At 34.3% G+C, this 17,999-nt stretch overlaps 1 protein-coding gene across 1 annotated transcript in view; it reads left to right on the top strand.

The window, feature by feature from the left end:
• Nucleotides 1-17,999, top strand: part of LOC145694873 (multicopper oxidase 3-like) — a 207,260-nt gene that overhangs the window by 168,061 nt on the left and 21,200 nt on the right. The window contains exons 2-5 of the mRNA XM_081771580.1: nt 6,413-6,749; nt 9,977-10,097; nt 13,047-13,257; nt 16,218-16,438. Coding sequence (XP_081627706.1) covers nt 6,413-6,749; nt 9,977-10,097; nt 13,047-13,257; nt 16,218-16,438 — 890 coding nt within the window. The remainder of the gene's footprint in view (nt 1-6,412; nt 6,750-9,976; nt 10,098-13,046; nt 13,258-16,217; nt 16,439-17,999) is intronic.

The following is a 17,999-nucleotide window of genomic DNA, read 5'->3' as shown; positions in this document are numbered from 1 at the left end:
GGTCAGCTCGGGTCGGGTTGTCGGGTCGGGTTATTCGGGTCGGGTTGTCGGGTCGGGTCAACCGGGTCAGCTCGGGTCGGGTTATCGGGTCAGGTCAATCAGATCGGATCACGGTTCGGGTCAGTCGGGTCGGGTCGGGTCATCGGGTCGGGTCAGTCAATTCGGGTCAACCCAACCCGACCCGACCCGTTGAGAGCACTACTGGTAAGAGTACCAACTGAATAGTCTAACCATAACTGACTGTTTACTATCGTTTAAACTCTTGGAAGGATGAAGCCTCCGCAGAAGTTGCGGATTCTCGTATTGAGATGTCAAGAATACGCTGATACTGTTCGAAAACTCCAAATGTATTGGTCGGGTCACCATTTTTTGAGCATAAGAAATAATTATAATTTTATAAGTTTATTTATTTTGTTGTTTTTCACGAGATGAATCGAAGACCGCAGAAAAATGATCCAAAGGCCGCATGCGGCCCGCGTGCCAAGAGTCTGACATGCCTGATTTACAATGTATGCATAACAGTGGCGTACTTTAGGGGGGCGTTAGGACTCTAGCCCCCGAAATTATATTGTAAATGAAATATCTTGCAGAATTTTCAATTTCCAGGGCTAAAGTTAGCGAAGCCCCGCCCTGAAATAAAATCGTAAATACGCCTCTGATGCATAAACTGAAACTTCATTTAATAACATCTTAGGAGGTAAAGACACAATTTACGTAATAGTATACACGGAATAAGGGTTTCTATGTATCTATACACATAACATTTAGTGAGAAGATTAAACGTAGAGGGGAGGAGGTTAAAAACGTTATACTCAAGTGTTATATTTCAAGGATATTCACACGATCCAACAGTACACAAAGAAGTTTCTTGAATAATGAACTTTTATTACTGTTAAACTAACATCATACCAAATATTGCCGTTAATAGCTTTAATTTTGTAAACCGAACTGGTTCTAACAGAATACGGTATCTGACGCTCACAATAAAATGTTTCCCGAAATAGATGCAAGCGAAATTTTATACTTAAAAAAAAAAAAAAAAAAAAAAAAAAAAAAAAAAAAAAAAAAAAAAAGGTTTTGCGTCTGTTCCTTGGTTTATGATACTTTTTCTTATTTTCCAGTTTCAATTTAGGCGAGCAGTAAAACACATATAATGAGATGTATGGCTTTCAGGAATTTGATAAGGTGATTAGGTAATCAAAGCAACACCTGTGATATGTTGGGTTACATACTTTACACTTGCTGCTAACCAATTAAATGCTTGATTTGGAAACCACTCAAGATATGCAGCCTTAGACTGAATTTATGACTCACAAATAGTGACTTGTAGTAAATTAGTAGCTTTTTTTTTAATTGTACAATCTACTGAGGAAATCAAAGTTGATATTTGAATAAGAAAATCATATTAAACTCCTCCTCCAAGAAAAGGAGAATTTTTCCGTTTTTTAAACCTGTTCTTTATAATGAAAAAAAATCTCCATCTCAAAAAGTGGTCTTTTTAATCTCTAATCCAAACTTTATGAGCTTTGTACTTACTAACAATGTACTATAATAAAGGGTTATTATGTAGAAATTACCTTCTCGTTTAGATTAATGAGAAAAGGGGTTTCCCTTCCCTCTCTTGGCATGGTGATGGAAGTAGGAAGCACGCACGTTACTAATTTCAGAGTTGTCAATTAATAAAATATATACATACTAGCAGTGGCGTATTTAAGGAAGGGCTTCCGGGCTTAAGCCCCGACCACGAAATTTTATTTACTGTTCTAAAGTAAATGAAATATCTTCCACAATTTTCACATTTCTAGGAATAAAGTTAGCAAAGCCCCTCCCCCCGAAACAAAATCGTAAATACGCCACTGCATACTAGTGATTTTAACGCTTCTTCATTATGTTCTTTTGCCTCAGAAGGTAATAATAAAGGGTGCGGCAAGGGAAGGCAAAACCAAGAAAATCTATGATAGGAAGGCACTTCCGTGTAACAGAAAAATAAATTAACGCACACTGTTGAATATGCTGAAAAGAAACATAAATATTTTGGTATATTTTAGAGGAGTTTCTCAACCTGGAAGTCAGGACTTCTAGGATGATCGCAAGAAGAATACATGGGGTATAAAAGATAAATGTAATTAGGATCTCGTAGCAGAAAAATATTTTTTAAAAAATATTTAGAATTTCTGATTTTAATAGATATATTTTTATTTCGATTACCCCTTAAACAAATTTTTAAACAAATAAAGAACGTTTAAAAAACAATTGAAATAAAATATGAATTAATCTGGTAAAAAAAACGTACTTGGAAATATAAGAAAATACAAATACAACAAAAAAATAAGTATTGAAATACAATTCAAAATGGAGGCTAATGAAAACTAGAGTGTGGAATGATTTCACTACTTCCGCAACGTCCGGCTGAATTAGGAAGCGATTGGTTTCGTTTGGAACTCTTTGTTATTATTATTTTTTTTTTTCAGAGTTGTATATATGTGTGTAAAGCTTATACAAACATAAAACTATAAACGGTACGCATCAATAATCAAAACGCTTATTACTAGAGACCGGATTTTAAGGTGCAAAAATACGGTAAGAAAAAGGGAATAAAAGGAGATGAAAAATCATTCAAAAAGGTGCAAAAAAAAAGATGATAATAGGATATCTTTATTAAGTGCTATAGTATACAGTTACATGAATATTCTTTATTCATTACATCAGCAAATATTTTTTAAATCTTGGCTCTAAATATTTGACATAAATTGCAAAAATGGTTTATTTACTCTCAAACTTGTACAACATTCAACATTCCCGTAATAAAATTGTTGTTAAAACTAGCTAACTATTATTAGAAAAAAAATAATTTAGCAGTATTGTAGCTTGAGAAACCGTTACAAACTACTAGATTTTCAGAAACTGGTTACACTTGATTAGTCTATTCACATTTCTGTTTTCGAATGTTAGTTTCTGTCGCTTGGAGCTCAGGAGATCCTTGTATGCGGAGAGACTTCGCTCGACATGAACGGAAACCAGTGTGCATATCTTGTGAGCACACGGAAAGGAAATTCAGTTGACGTTGTAAAGGTTTCTACGTCCGGATTGTTTCGCAAATTTACTTCAAATTTGTCTGTATCAAATCCGTCAAGATTGCGTCTAAATTTATGGAATATTATGTGTAAACCAGATTAAAAATAAAACATATTGTTCTGTCCATTAAAAAAAAAGATAGAAAAAAGGGACAATAAAGGTGCTGAAGGTTAAAAGAAGTAAAAGAGGGGAAATTTTATTAATCTTGCAGAAAAAGGTGCAAGAAAGAGAGTTAATTTCAGTTCATTTCGTGCCCGGAAATACGTATTTTGAACTTTGGTTGTTATAACAACTTCATTTTTAGAAAAGGTGCTGCACCTTAAAATCCGCTCTCTACTTATTACAAACTGGAAATTACCTATGGGGTTTGCTATAAAGGCGATGTGATAAAGGCGGAAGAGGTAGATCGTGGTTGAGAAATATGTTGAGAAGGCCTGTTCTAGGGGATATTTACTGTTTTATTGGCATATTAAAGACATGTAGGAGAATATTATAGGTATCCACTCAACCATTTTCTATCTAGGAGTATTTTCATTAATATACATGGTTTTATATTGCTTGATAGTATTTCTGAACATAGAATAGTTCCGTGTGGTGTTTATATCTTATATTGTAAAAATAATAATGTTCCAGTATAACCGAAAAATAATTTGTTCTGTCGGATAGCCGATATTTGCAGTGGCGTAACTAAAGGCTTGGGGGCCTTCGTACAGACAGCGTGGACCGGGGTCCCTTCTTTACGTCCCACTTCACGATTTGGGGGCCCCCTGATGCCTTGAGGCCTTCGCAATGCGGGGTCTGCGGGGCCCCGGCCCCTATTTACGCCCCTGGATATTTAAGACTAGCTTTGGGATATCTGAAACAAAAGAAGAATAAGTAGTTAAAAATAGAGGTTTAGTTGCTATGATTTTCCACTGAAAATAAATGAAATGAAATCTTTGAGTTTTATGTCCAACGGTTATACGGGCTAGGCTAGGCTAAAGAAGATAATATACATTGACAGAGATCTATACACTCTTCCAATCCATTGGATTCTTTAAAAAAAAAAAAAAAAAAAAAAAAGGCATTTATGAGAAGAAGACGAAGACATAAAACTCTTCAACATTCTCAATCCGAAAGGACGGAAGAAAAGCAGCTAAGTTTTATATTGCTTGATTACTTTGATTACATGCACTATTTGTCGGTACCTGCGGGAAATAATGAACCGAGAGCAATAAATAACAACAATTCAGTAGCTTTGATGATACATATACATGACTTCTTTAAAACTTTAAAAAAAAAAGATAAAGAGCAAATCTTGTTTACAAGTCACGTACCATTACCTTCACCGTCTGAGCTGATGAACCAAAGTACACTTATCTGATATATTGTTAGTGAATTCTTGCACTCCAAAGCGACTAATTTGAGATGTATCTGTAGCTTGGAGCGTTATGTCTTGGTCATTTACAAAGGACCCATTGGCTCTTGACAGCTGAGGAGTGCAGGAAGAGCGGAGAATCAAAGTATCTTCATAACTAATCACATCTCGTTAGCAGAAATTTACTTTTATTCAGAAGAAACATATCCACGTTACACTCCATGTGAATGTTTGATTGGAATTAATTGATTTCTTTTCTTTTTCGACGCAGCTACCGAACTGAAAGTTCTATAGATGCCATCAAAATTATCTTTCACTAGAATGGGCGAAGTTAAAAAAAAAAAATGGTTTAGTATAGTTAGTTAGTTAGTTAATTACTTAACAGTTTAGTTAGTTAATCACCTAGGTTGGTTAGTTAGTTATTTTAGGTACCGTATTTAGTTTAGTTAGTTGTTTTAATTGGTTTAGTTACTTACGTAAGTAGATACTTCATTAGATAGTTTGTTTAGCGTCCTTTTTCAGTATATTCCGACAAGCGAATGAGTGTAGACGGCAGTGGCAGATTTAGAAGGTAGAAACTGGGGGGGGGGGGGGAAGCAGCCAGAACCCAGACTATGGAAGGTATATCATGAATTTACTATAAATTTTATATACCTATGTATATAATAGCTTAAATTATTTTTGTCACTCAAAAATCTGGGGATCTAAGTTCCGGGCCCCGGGCTAAATCCGCCACTGAAGACGGTGAGTTTTGTAACTAAAATGTAACCAACCAGTTAACTCGTAATTAATCTATCACAGTTCTTATTGCCTTGTTCGTAATAAACCACTTAGCACACATGTTCAACTTAAGACAAATATAGTTTTCTAAAGTTTCAAAAGTTATGGGTGCTATGTTAGAAGAAGACAGATGCTAATGTTAAATACTCAAGTTCAGTATTGTTTAAATAGATAAATAGACAAATAAATAAAAACTAACCACACAATTTCTTGCAACCATATGTAGCACATTTTAATACTTAGACTTGAAATAAAAGTCACATCCGACGGTTAAAGACGATTTGCCTTTTATTGAAGTCCATTTGTGGATAACAATACAGAGCTTGTGAGAGGGCGGCAAATGGAAAATGGGATATATTTTATTAAACAAGACGGTAAATCTGATACGTTTAAACTATAGTACCTTGTGTTTCCAGGATTCAGTCCTTTCAAGTTAATCGACAAATGCCATTAAAAGAATGCTCAATAGAAGTCTTAAGTCTTACAAGTCTTATGCAAATAAACGTATAAGAGCTTCATGATATATATTTGGTCAACAAGTAGTGATAAAATCCTACCTTGAGAAACGGAGCTTGTCTTATTCAGATGTTTCGTTCAGCTAAAGAACCATTTGCAACGATCTTCCACAAGTATTACCATCTTCAGAGTATTATATTCTAAACTACCATCTCCAATGTGTCAAGCCCTTACTACAAAATGTATTGCGCACGGGCTATAGTCCAGAAGGTATAACATCGTTGGTTTCCAGCGCTTGGACCTTGTCGTCACTGGGGGTGTGGTAAGAGGATTACCATCAACCGTCTACTGCGCTCAGCGAGCAGCGAGTAACTGAGCTGGCCACTCCCTATAAACGTCACTATAACTTTTAGCGGGAACCCAACGATGTTATACCTTGCGTACTATAGTGCTAGAAGTTAAAATCATTGTTGTTATAAAGGAATAATTTCATTGAATAGTTTTGTTCAAGCTTATATAGGAATATATGACATTGAAGAATATCTCCAGAGAGTTTTAATTTTCATATTTTAAAAATTTAAGGTCATATTCTTACTTTGTAAAGTTTGATAGCTAATGCAATAATTCTGCTTTGCCTTAATTTACTATTTAATCCTGAATATAAATTAGTTTTACAGATAATAAACTAAATATCTTTTTGTGACAAGTTAACTAATAAAGTTTGTCTTTTCTTTATTTTTGCAGGCGGGTCTGACTTGACGCCAGCAGAGACATGGTGGAGACAAGATGTGGACTTCTTCCAGCCATCTGTAGGGCCCAACAATTACGATGCCAATTTCTTCTCATCGGGCCACGGCCTTGTACAAACTCATCCTTTGGGGCAAGGGAATGGTCCTCTTGTTGGGGCCGGGGGAGGGAGTGGAAAAAGATTTTTCCAGCCCTTGGGGTTTGACGGTCCAGATTTCTTAGGGAATCCCAAGTTATCTACGGCGGATGAATGCGCTAGGGCGTGTAGGGATGGTGATCCTCCACGTACATGCTACTATCGATTTGTGCTGGAAAATTATAATACACTTGGAGCGTAAGTATACTTTTTGATGTATTTAACATTTCTGAAATTTATACAATTACTTGGATAAGAAGATATGAATGTTTATTATTATCTAGGAGGCGTCAGAATTTGAAGCCATTCATAGAAATAAATCAGAGACGCTTTGCCAAAATTAACTTGTTCATCTGAGGAGTGTAGTAGCCTACCGGCTATTTGTTTCATTTCTTGAAGTTTTTCAGTACGTAGGCTATATGATACCTGGAACGACAGCTTAATAAAAGATGTAATTCTAACCACCTTAATGTGTTAAATGATCTCCCATCTATAATCCAATCTTGGGACCATTTACACCAAAGGGTTCACCGGGAAGGGCTAAGTATGACTTCTTGTATAGATTGGAAAATGTCCACTTTACCATTTTCCTACATTTTGTCATTTTCATTTTTTCATTTTTAATTTTTTTTCTTGATCAAAAGATCCAAAATATTTCAATCAAAAATGTTCTTGTACGTCTTATATCTGGAGAACTACATATAATGTAACAAAACCCAAGCTATCACTTAACTCAGTATAATGTGCTTATTCCGTAGAAAATACGAAAACTCGATTTGGGGGCCGTTAAAAAAATTTGTAACCATTGAACCAAAAACTAATTATTTTGCTCAGTTTTTTGAATCATTCCTAAATTTCTTGTTTTTTTAAAGTTTTTGTCCTTCTTCTGAAAATAGTTCAAGCTTGTTGGCTCTATTCACCTAGTGAATATCTACTATAGCATATTGCAAACCAATTTTTATCACTATTATTATTATAGCTCATAAGGCTATTTATTTGTTTTGTTCTAGAAGTGAACTGAATTTAAAGTTCAGTATTTGTTGGCTTAAAATTTATAAATTCACCCTTAATATTGTTAAGTGCCGCATCCTAATCAAAAATCTATCCTACTTATCCAAGGAAAATATTATATCATGAGTAACCTTCACTTTACACAGTGCAATTCTAAATAAGTAATATAATGTCGTTGTAAATGGTGTTTTGGGGATACAGGAAATTATCAATTTACTTTCAAATCTTAAATCAAGAATAAACAAAAGAGAGAGGAGTCAATTAAATAGCACCTAAGCCCTAATTTATGTAGTTATACGAATAATTTTCAGATGTAGCAATATGTAAGCTGTTTTTGCTTGATATTACATAATGCAGTATTATAACCTAATATAATGTTTACCTTATGCAACACCTCTCGAATTAAAAAGCAGATGAGCTTTGACTACCGTTTTCTTTTTAATGTGTGTATATCTGCGCAGAGAAAAGGATGTAATTTTTCTTCAGGGGTTTGTAGTTTGTTAAGTCGAAGAATTGCAGTGATTGGCATAAAGGTTACTGCAATAATGATTTCCGAAAGTGGAAAGGGCAAATTTCTATTAACTCTTACCGGTAGGTCTTTTCTCTCTCTCTCTCTTTTCATACTTGATTTCATTTGCCAAATTTTCTTTAACTTTCCCTTTCATTGATGTGTTGTTACAGGTTTTGTCATGGTATTATCCATGTTTTTCGGTATGATACTTAAAAAAAAAAAAAGCCAGAAACACCTGCTGTTTTTAAATTTAGTTTCGAAAAGAAAAGTGAAAACTCTATTAACCTATGGTAATAGAATCGTTATTGTTACACAACTTACGAAGGATGCATTTGGTAGCCAGCCCAAAAATGTAAGGGGACCCGGCTGAAGTTAGGGGGGGCAATCCAACCTTATTATAGTTCATCACCATATTATACTTCATTTGTAAGCCTACCGTGAAAATTTGGGGGGAGAGGGCAGCAAAAATTTAGGGGGGCGGCCCTCCTAGATCCCCCTGGATACGGGCCTGCTTCTCGGGTAACATGTGGTTTTCATTTTGATCTACATATTCCTATAGACCAGCAAACAAGTTTGGCATTCATTTACTTGTTACATCCAACAAATATAATATGTATATACAGTATATATATATATATATATATATATATATATATATATATATATATATATATATATATATATATATATATATATATATATATTGGTTTTCAAGTTTGGGCATTAGAAAATACATGGTGTCAACGTGTTCTAATACCCTTTCTACATTTGTACCCTGAAGAAAAGTGTTGGTGAATGTATAATGTATGTATACTACATGTAATGTATATGTGCTATGAATGTAATGTGTGAATGTATATGTGAATATGTGAATCTGTATATGTAAATGAATGTAATAATGTAAATGTATATGTACTACTTCTACTTTGATAGATTGCTAGTGAAGGAAAACTTGAATTCTGCCAACATATTTTTTTTTGAAACTATTACTCATCATTTTATTTTTAAAATATTAGACAAGTAGTTGCTTATGCCAGGCAATCCTGTACTAGGAACAGGAGGAACAGTGCATGAGGCGTTTTAAAATAAGGTACCGATATTCTGCTCTTTCCAAAATACGAAGGTCGTTCAAGTCAATCCGTGACTTAAAAAAAATCAAAGTGTGGACAGTGGATTTGTTTTTCCACATAACCTCCAGCTACAGTTATACACTTATCTCAGCGTTCAAACTAACGCCTGGAATGCTCCACGCGCTGAATGTTCTCAGGAATGACTATCGTGGGTTGTGATCCACCATAACCGGGATATTCAGTAATAGAGATACGACCATCTTTGAAGCGCTTATAACATTCAAATGTCTTAGTGCGACTGAGTGACTCATTACCGTACTGAGCCTGAAGTCTTTTGTAAATTTCAGCAGGTTTTATGCCCTCGTTCACTAAAAACTTCATCACAACACGCTGTTCCACGTAGACGTTCACATTGTTGTCCGCCATCTTGAATAACGGTCTATCCAAAAGCGTGGGAAATGAGCGCCATCTACAACAGGACATAGGTGTCAGTTTCTACTGTATACAAAACCTCCAGCCTAGGCGTCCATTTAAACCTGGAAAAAGTCCCGGATTGAGTTGAACGACTCTCGTAATTATTCTCTTGATGCTGTAGATTTGAGTGATTTGACACTAATAGTAATTTTAGAATATCACTTGTTACCATAGAAGAACCCAAATTGCAATGTAAGGAAAAGAAAACCTAAGAATACATATGCGTATTGTTGAGACATTTCGTTATAATAAAATTTTAAACATAACCACGTTCTCTTTGTCAGCGTCTAATTATTTCCAGATCTTTTTAAGTTTTCTTATCTCTTTTTGCAATGCTTTGTAAATTATTTGTTTTCCAGAGCGTGTCAATATTGTTTACCAAATTCCACGCAATCACAACACTGCCAATGCGTGACGGCTGACGGCATTGAAAGAGGAATTCTTACTGTCAATAGAATGATTCCAGGTCCAAGCATACAGGTAATATATAATAATAAGTATACATTAAAATATACAAAAAAAAAAAAAAAAGCAGTAGGACAAATACAATAATTTACGTACAATGAGGAAATCTTTTTAAACAAAATGAGCTTGCAAGGAGACAAGTCTAAACAACAGCTGACTCAAGAAGGAAAATATAGGATCAAAAGTACTTTTTATTGTTTTCATTATTGTTCTATTTGCCAGTAGTTTATAGCTTACTTTACGATTGCAACTTATAGGCTAGAAATTATTATTATACTTCCAAACTATGCTATCCATAAGTGTTGGAACTATTATAGAATGGCTTTGTCCGTTTGTCGATAACTATCAGAGCAAAAGCAGTGAGAGAGCAAGAGATCCGGTTTTATGTAATCGATTCAGCGTCACAAGAATAGGTTTCATCTCCTGAGCTTACTCTCTATTCAAACCGGAAGTAGTTCAAAGTAATCATTTGCGGTTCCAACACTTATCGTCTTGGAACGAAAACGATAACCGATAATGAAGAGCGGTTTTCTGTAAAAGATTCAGCATATCTCAAGGCAACGTGCCATGATTATCCTGAACACTCTACCAAAACCGGAAGTGGTTCAAATTAATGTTACTTCCGATACTGTTTCAATACTGATTTCTACATACCAAAAACGGTAAAAGATATCGAGATGCCTTCTTTGCAATTAACACATCTTCTTCATTAAATCTGTATTCAAAACGGGAGTAGTTCAAATAAGACATTTCCGGTTTCAACACTTATCGTCATAGAATAAAAATGGTAATAAGACAGCTGCAAGCTGTTTTTTACAATCGATTTAGTGTCTCAAAAGAGCATATCCTCACAACCCGCAAATATCTACTAAAGCTGAAAGTAATTGAAATGAACTGCTATTTCCGGTTTCAATACCGTATTTCAAAAACTATAAGAGATACCGAAATGATTTTTTTTGTAATTGATTCAGCTTCACAAGAATAGACTCCATTTCCTCCGTTAACCTTATATTCAAACCGGCAGTGGTTCAAATTAACTATTTCCAGTTTCAACATTTATCGACATAGAACAAAATGATATGAGATAGTGACAAGCAGTTTCCTGTAAAAGATTCAGAGTCTCAAGAAAACACATCATCACAACCCGCAACACTCTACAAAACCGGAAGTGGTTGAAATTTACTACTACTTCCAGTTTCAATACTGATTTTAGTAGAGTAAAAACGGTAACAGATATCGAGATAAAATTTTCTGCAGTCGATTCAGCTTCCCAAGCGTAAGACTTATTTCCTCCCTTAATTCTCTATTTTCTCTATTGAATTTGGAAGTGGTCAAAATTAAATTAATATTTCCGGTTTCAACATTTATCGCTATAGAACAAAAATGGTAATAGATAGCGATAAACGGTTTTCTGCAATCCGTTTAGGAACTGAAGAACACATACCATCACAGCTTGCAATACTCTACAAAACCGGAAGTGGCAGAAATTTGCTACTACTTCCGGTTTCAGTACTGATTCCTTTAGAGCAAAAACGGTAAGAAATATCGAGATGATGCAATCTTTTTGCAATTGATTCAGCTTCCCAATAGTAGGTTCTATCTCCTCCCTTAACCATATATTCAATCCAGAATTGGTTCAAGTTCACGATTTCTAGTTTCAACATTTATTTGTCCTAGAACAAAAACAGTTAAGCACAGAGTGTAATGGCTTTTTGATATGGATTTAGAGTCCGAGGAACAGGTCCTACCTTTGATCTAAATAATTTATTGCAACCAGTACTTATAGATGTACTACTTGTAAATTTGAGAATTGAATTCCCATAGTTTCGAAATTTACCCTAGTTTCACACTGCGAAACGAAACTTATTTGCTTTAAATAAGTACATTTTCATTTAGGAGACAGAGTGTTATGGCAGATACCAAAAATTCAATGAAAATTTTGTCTAACCCATGCAGCTGTTATTTGTACTATTCTCATTCTATTATCCAGCAATAGAATAAGAAATGCGATGAAAAAAGTTGGCTACAATCTTCCTTATTTATCATAATTAATTTTGTATAATGTAAGGCATAAGTCGCTAATTAGAGTCTGCCCAGGTCAAACTTAGCAACTCTGTAGTATCGTTCTACATTGTAGCGTATAATTTTTGATTGGTCGGTTGGATTTAGGTTTAGTTCAGTTCCCTTTCAGCACCGAAACTATATAAAACATTGACCAGTTTAAGGTGCAATCCGAACTACCGTAATACGTTCAAATTTTAAGGCTGTCCCATCAGGAATCGAACCCCGGACTGCGTGCATCAAAGATACGACAACCTGTGATGAAGTTGGATCTATTTTAAACTGTTTTAATGTTTAACATCCCAAATGTTCCATAAGCTTAGAATTACCAGGAATAATTGGTTTCTTCTTCTTAATGCGGATGGGGAGATCCGTGCATGACTGGACTTTCAATTTCCCGAGCATTGGATTTGGTCAACGATGATCGATTAAGTGATCCTTAAGAAGATCAGACTTAAATATCTTTCCATTTTATCTGTAGGACCACTTAAAGGTCATGACATACAATGAGACACTTCAATGAGTGTTCACCTTGGGGAAGGTGTAGTGTCATGCTGTACTTAAATTACTCCAAACACTATTTGTCGTGTCTAGTGGCTACATTGAACAAAACAGAGACTGAAAACAGCAACAATAGTAGCTTAAAAAGATTCCTAATAGTTCCAAACTTAGTGAACACTCTGCAGTAATCAATTTATAAAATTTTAGACGGCCTTATTCTTTACTTTTGTTTAAATTCACGTTTGTTAAATAGCAAGCAGCTAGTTTCTAGGTTTAAAAGTAATAATTGAAAAGATTTGGGGAGACTTAAACTGATACTTTGATACACAGAAGATCAATATATTTATTTTACAAATGCAAATTAGACATTTAACTTATATTTCCTTTTTCTTTCTTTTAAAGGTGTGCGAAAATGACAAAATAGTAATCGATGTAGTAAACAGGATGGAAGGATTGGAAACTACCATTCACTGGCACGGAGTATGGCAGCAAGGATCACAATATTACGACGGTGTCCCTTTTGTAACTCAGTGCCCCATATCTCAGGGAGAAACGTTTAGGTACAAATTTAAAGCTGGAAATGCAGGAACTCATTTCTGGCATTCACATTCAGGTAATAATAATTTTATTACTTATTTTCTTTAATACCACAGTATGAAAACTTTCGCTAAAATACCTCATCAGGTAAGAAAGAAAGAAGTAGGAAAGAAAGAAAAGAAATATCACAGAACAGAGAAAAATCTGAGATGTGTCCATGTGAACGCCAGGTTTAAATGCATTACATATATAAATATATATATATATCTATATTTTTTTTGGAAATTCTATCATGACTCGAAGAAAATTATGCAGAGCTGTGCAGGAGACTCTTGTTACATTCAATTATAATGGAATACTTAAAACATATATACAAGTTATAAAAGGTATATCTATCTTGATATTAAGATGTATGCACAAGATTTACAAGATATATCCGAATGTTGCTCGTTCTAGCTTTGGAGTTACGTGTGTATAACTAATAAAATTTATGAAAGCAAACACTAATTTTTACTAATCTGTGTCACTGTTTCAACAATATGTATATCATTATCTTTATCAAACACATTATCTAATACCTATTTTGCAAACAAAATATATCCACAAGATATGTACAAAGTATATCTATCTTGGAGATATATCAAACAAGATGTACAAGGTATATCTATCTTGTTTTCAAGTGTTCCATTGCAATTAAAGGTAACAGGAAATAGTGTAGGACCAAGTAATAGGAACAAGTTTTTTTCGAGTCATGAGAAAAATTGCAAGAAATTATTTAAAATGAATTATAAGATTTTATTACAAATTTCTAATTTAACAACTTATGCTATCGTGATAGACTGGTAACTTCACGATTTTGAGTAAATTCATATACAGCAACATCTTTCTAACTTGGAAACATTTGCAGCATGTGAATCCTTGAATATTACTTATTAAAGCACCAATCAGGATTATCACTTCTGTTGTTTTCCTTCCTGCCGGAAAATGGTGAGAATATTCACAAAATTATTTCAGTTAGGACTCCAAATCAAGCTGCAAGGTATGACGGACAACATACGAACAAGCGTAATAATTCATTTACATGCACTTTATATTGCAAGTTTAAATTACTTCTTGCTTCAATAAACTGCAATTATTTTACCTAATAAGTTCCATAAACCGTAATTTCCTTATGCAAGGTAACAAATACTTGTATCACTGTTACTTTCGCTTGAAGAATAACTTGATAATTTCCATGTTATCATCATTATCCCTTGCAGTTTGACCTTGATATTTAATAGAGCTCTCTCCTTCGACCATGGAAAAACTTCTCACAGTCACTTTATTGTAATTTGTAATATGCCACAGTTGCTGCAATATTTTGCGGAAATATCTTCAAGTAATTACATATCACGATTAATGATATATATCTAGTTTAACTGTCTTATGAAAATTCATGATTACGTAAAATGAGAAACAACACTTTTAGTGTCTCAATACAATAATATATACCAAAAATTCAAGTCTGGATCATTGTTGAAGACAGACTTTTACCCCAGGAGAAACATTTTTAAAAATAGGATTGTTAAAATCAATTTTATGAGTTAATAGGCTTTCACGTAGAAGTATATTTTCTCAGGGAGTGGGATATAAGCTAAGGGTAATCACTCACTTCGTTCTAGTGTCAAATCCAGGCATATCTCAAAGTTTAGTGACTGCGCAGCTAGATGCATTGGTTATAATGTTTTGTGATTTAGTTTCGCAAGCATTTCGCAAGAGTATTCACTAAATTATCGCCACACACTAGGAGATGTGAAAAGTTGGTTGAAAATGATAAATTTGAAATTAAAACACTAATTATAAAGTTACAATTTTTACGCATGTTCTAACTACGGGTGTTAGTTTTAAACTACATTTAAAATTTAAGTAGATAGGCGTTTCCAGATATATCCTCACTGCATTAACAAAATTGACTATTCGAAATTGTTTGTACGTACTGTTTAAGATAAACACAGAGCAAATTAAAGTAAAAACCATTACGGGATGGCATGCTTGGAATTAGCATGCCAAATTACGATCTTCTTTTAAAGAAATGTATGTAGACCCTGTAATTTTTAAAAACATACCAAAACATACCATACTGTTCTATGATATAATAGGCATATCCCCTACTTTATTTTAAAATTTATCCCGCAAATATTAACTTATGTGAACAAAAGTTACATCGCTAAATTGCTGGAAATCCATATTTTCGAACGAGACTCAAATTTGGGGCTGCCTATATCATATTAAATTGTTTTATCCCCATTAGTTGGTCCTCGTTCTGAAGTTCGGTGTTTCCACAGTGCAGTGATATAACTTTTCTCTAATCTTACTTAACATTTGTGTGCTCGTGATTCGCTTTTTCGAACGTAGTTAACACTTGAATAAAGCTGACTTTTTGTCATGTTACTTTCATATAAAATGCGTATCCTATGAGGAAGGAAGAGAGTTTAAGATATATATGCCATAAGAACAGTATCCCAAAAGCACTTCGTGTTAGGTTGATGAAACTTAATATATGAACTCCTTTAATATTCTCCACAAGTAGAAGCTTTGTTTTGTATATAATTAAACACAAAACAAACTATTTGCTGAGCAAAACAATATATTCACATTTAAAAAAAAAACTACATAAGTGTGACAGTTTCGCCAACTAACACTTTGACTTCATCAGAAACTATCTGATGATATCTATGATAGTGTATAATGAAGTCAAAGTGTCAGTTAGCAAACGTGTCACACGTGTTTGTAATTTTTTAATGTGAATATATTGTTTTGCTCAGCAAATAGTTTGTTTGTGTTTAATGAATTCCTTATTAAAAACAAGTAGACATGGCCCAACCTTTCAAAAAATTTCCTTTTAAGAGAAGGGAAGGGGATTACTTCCATAATATTTTTCTCAATTTATAAAAATAATCCAAAATACCTTTCAAATATTCAAAAGAATGGGCATTTCAGCTACCACATGATGTTCATATTAATCTAACCTAATGTGTTTTTTTTTTTCTCTTGCAGGTGTTCAAAAAATTGATGGTCTGTACGGAAGTTTGATTGTGAGACAAACACCATCTAGAGATCCTAATAGTCATTTGTACGATTATGACTTGACATCACATGTTATCGTGATCAGTGATTGGTTCCATGAAGATTCGCAAGAAAGGTATCCTGGTAGATTGAGAAAAATACCAGGTCAAATGGGTGAAAGTTTGCTTATTAACGGAAAAGGAATTTACAGGGTAAGACCAATGTTAAGTTTCGAATGTTTAGTTTACTTAGAAAGTAATATTAGTAGGAAAGTTACTATTTGAAAATGTAAAATAATTCGATGACTTGGAATCTATATGAACAGGAAAATCAATAGTAAAATATTCGTGATTTCGTTTAAAACTCTTACTCTATTCAATGTATTTCTTTTAGCTATCGTAGGCAAATATACAGGTTGTCCTTAAATTCTTGATCTAATTTCAAAGTTTTTATATCTTGAAAGTAGCTAGTCTTATTTGAATGATACATCTACAGTTTCAAAGAGGGAGGGTTTAGTGAGCAGAAAAAGTGCATAACTAGCTCGGGACTCGAACCCAGAATCGCAAGCGACGTGTTCTGAGTGAAAGAACACCGAAGAGTGAAAGAGTGTAGGTTGTTCTGGGAGTGGATTGAATAGCGTGGTGGCAAACGTATCGGCACAGTACGATGAAGATCCGGGATTCCAATCTCGGACCAGTCATGTACTATTTTGCTCTTTGTGAATTGTTGAATTCGCACCTACAGAGGATTTGGTGTTTAAAAATAAGTTTAAATCTGTTGTTTCCTTCTTTCGTTAATCTAAGGGAGAGTTCAAGTTCATATACATATTACGCTCATACACAGATATATTAAACATTGATATGAGTTGGCGAGCTGACTGATGGTTGGCGGGAGATGTCACTGACATTACTCCTACATACTAGCAGGTCGGTAGCCAGACAAAAATGTAGGGATGGTGGTAGAAGTTACGGGGGCCCGATCCAACTATATTACAGTTCATTTGCAAGCCTATCGTGAAAATTTTAGGGGGGGCAGTAAAAATTTAGGGGTGACCCGGCCCCCCTAGATCCACCTGGATACGGGCCTGCATACTAGTGACATCTCCTGCCAACCTAATTAAATTTTAACCCTTCCTCTTTTGATCTATAGGACTTTCATTCAAATACGATTAGTCATCTTCGAGCTATAATACTTTAAAATTGGATCAAGACTTCAGAGACATCCTATACAATGTTATCAGTTCATAAAGTTTTAAAGTGGTGTGTGTTAGGATGATCAATAAAATTTCACCCAAAAGACAATGAAAAAAAGTAGTTTATGGAAAATTTTTGGTTATTGAATTTACCGATATTTTACTACTTGTTTTACTTAAAATAAGAGAAATTAGATCTATAGAAACGTACAAGTAAATAAAGTTTATAAAGCCAGTCAACTCAATAGTTTCATTGTTTCTGAATTCAACACATTAAAGATAGGGTAAATATTAAGCACGGCTTTTGAATTTGTAATGAACTTTGTTAATCTAAGGATCGTAGTGAACCATGGAGTGAAAGGGTGCAAAAGTAAATGACTGTAACGAGACTCAAACTCGGAATCTTTGGCACGTGTTAGCCACTACGCTACCCAGCCTGCTTCCTAGAACGAATATATGAACACTGGATTGTCCAAGTACAGCAGTTAATCTGTGATACAAATCGTGTAGACTGAGTGAAGAACACCGATTTCCAGAGTAAGAGACTGTGTGGCTGTTCTGGAAAGCGGTATGCCGAAATC

The sequence above is a fragment of the Thermobia domestica genome, chromosome 9 (assembly GCF_964235325.1).
Source record: "Thermobia domestica chromosome 9, izTheDome1.hap1.1, whole genome shotgun sequence".
NCBI lineage: Eukaryota > Metazoa > Arthropoda > Insecta > Zygentoma > Lepismatidae > Thermobia > Thermobia domestica.
Note: the sequence above shows the minus strand (reverse complement) of the source record. Positions and strands in the feature narration are given on the sequence as shown.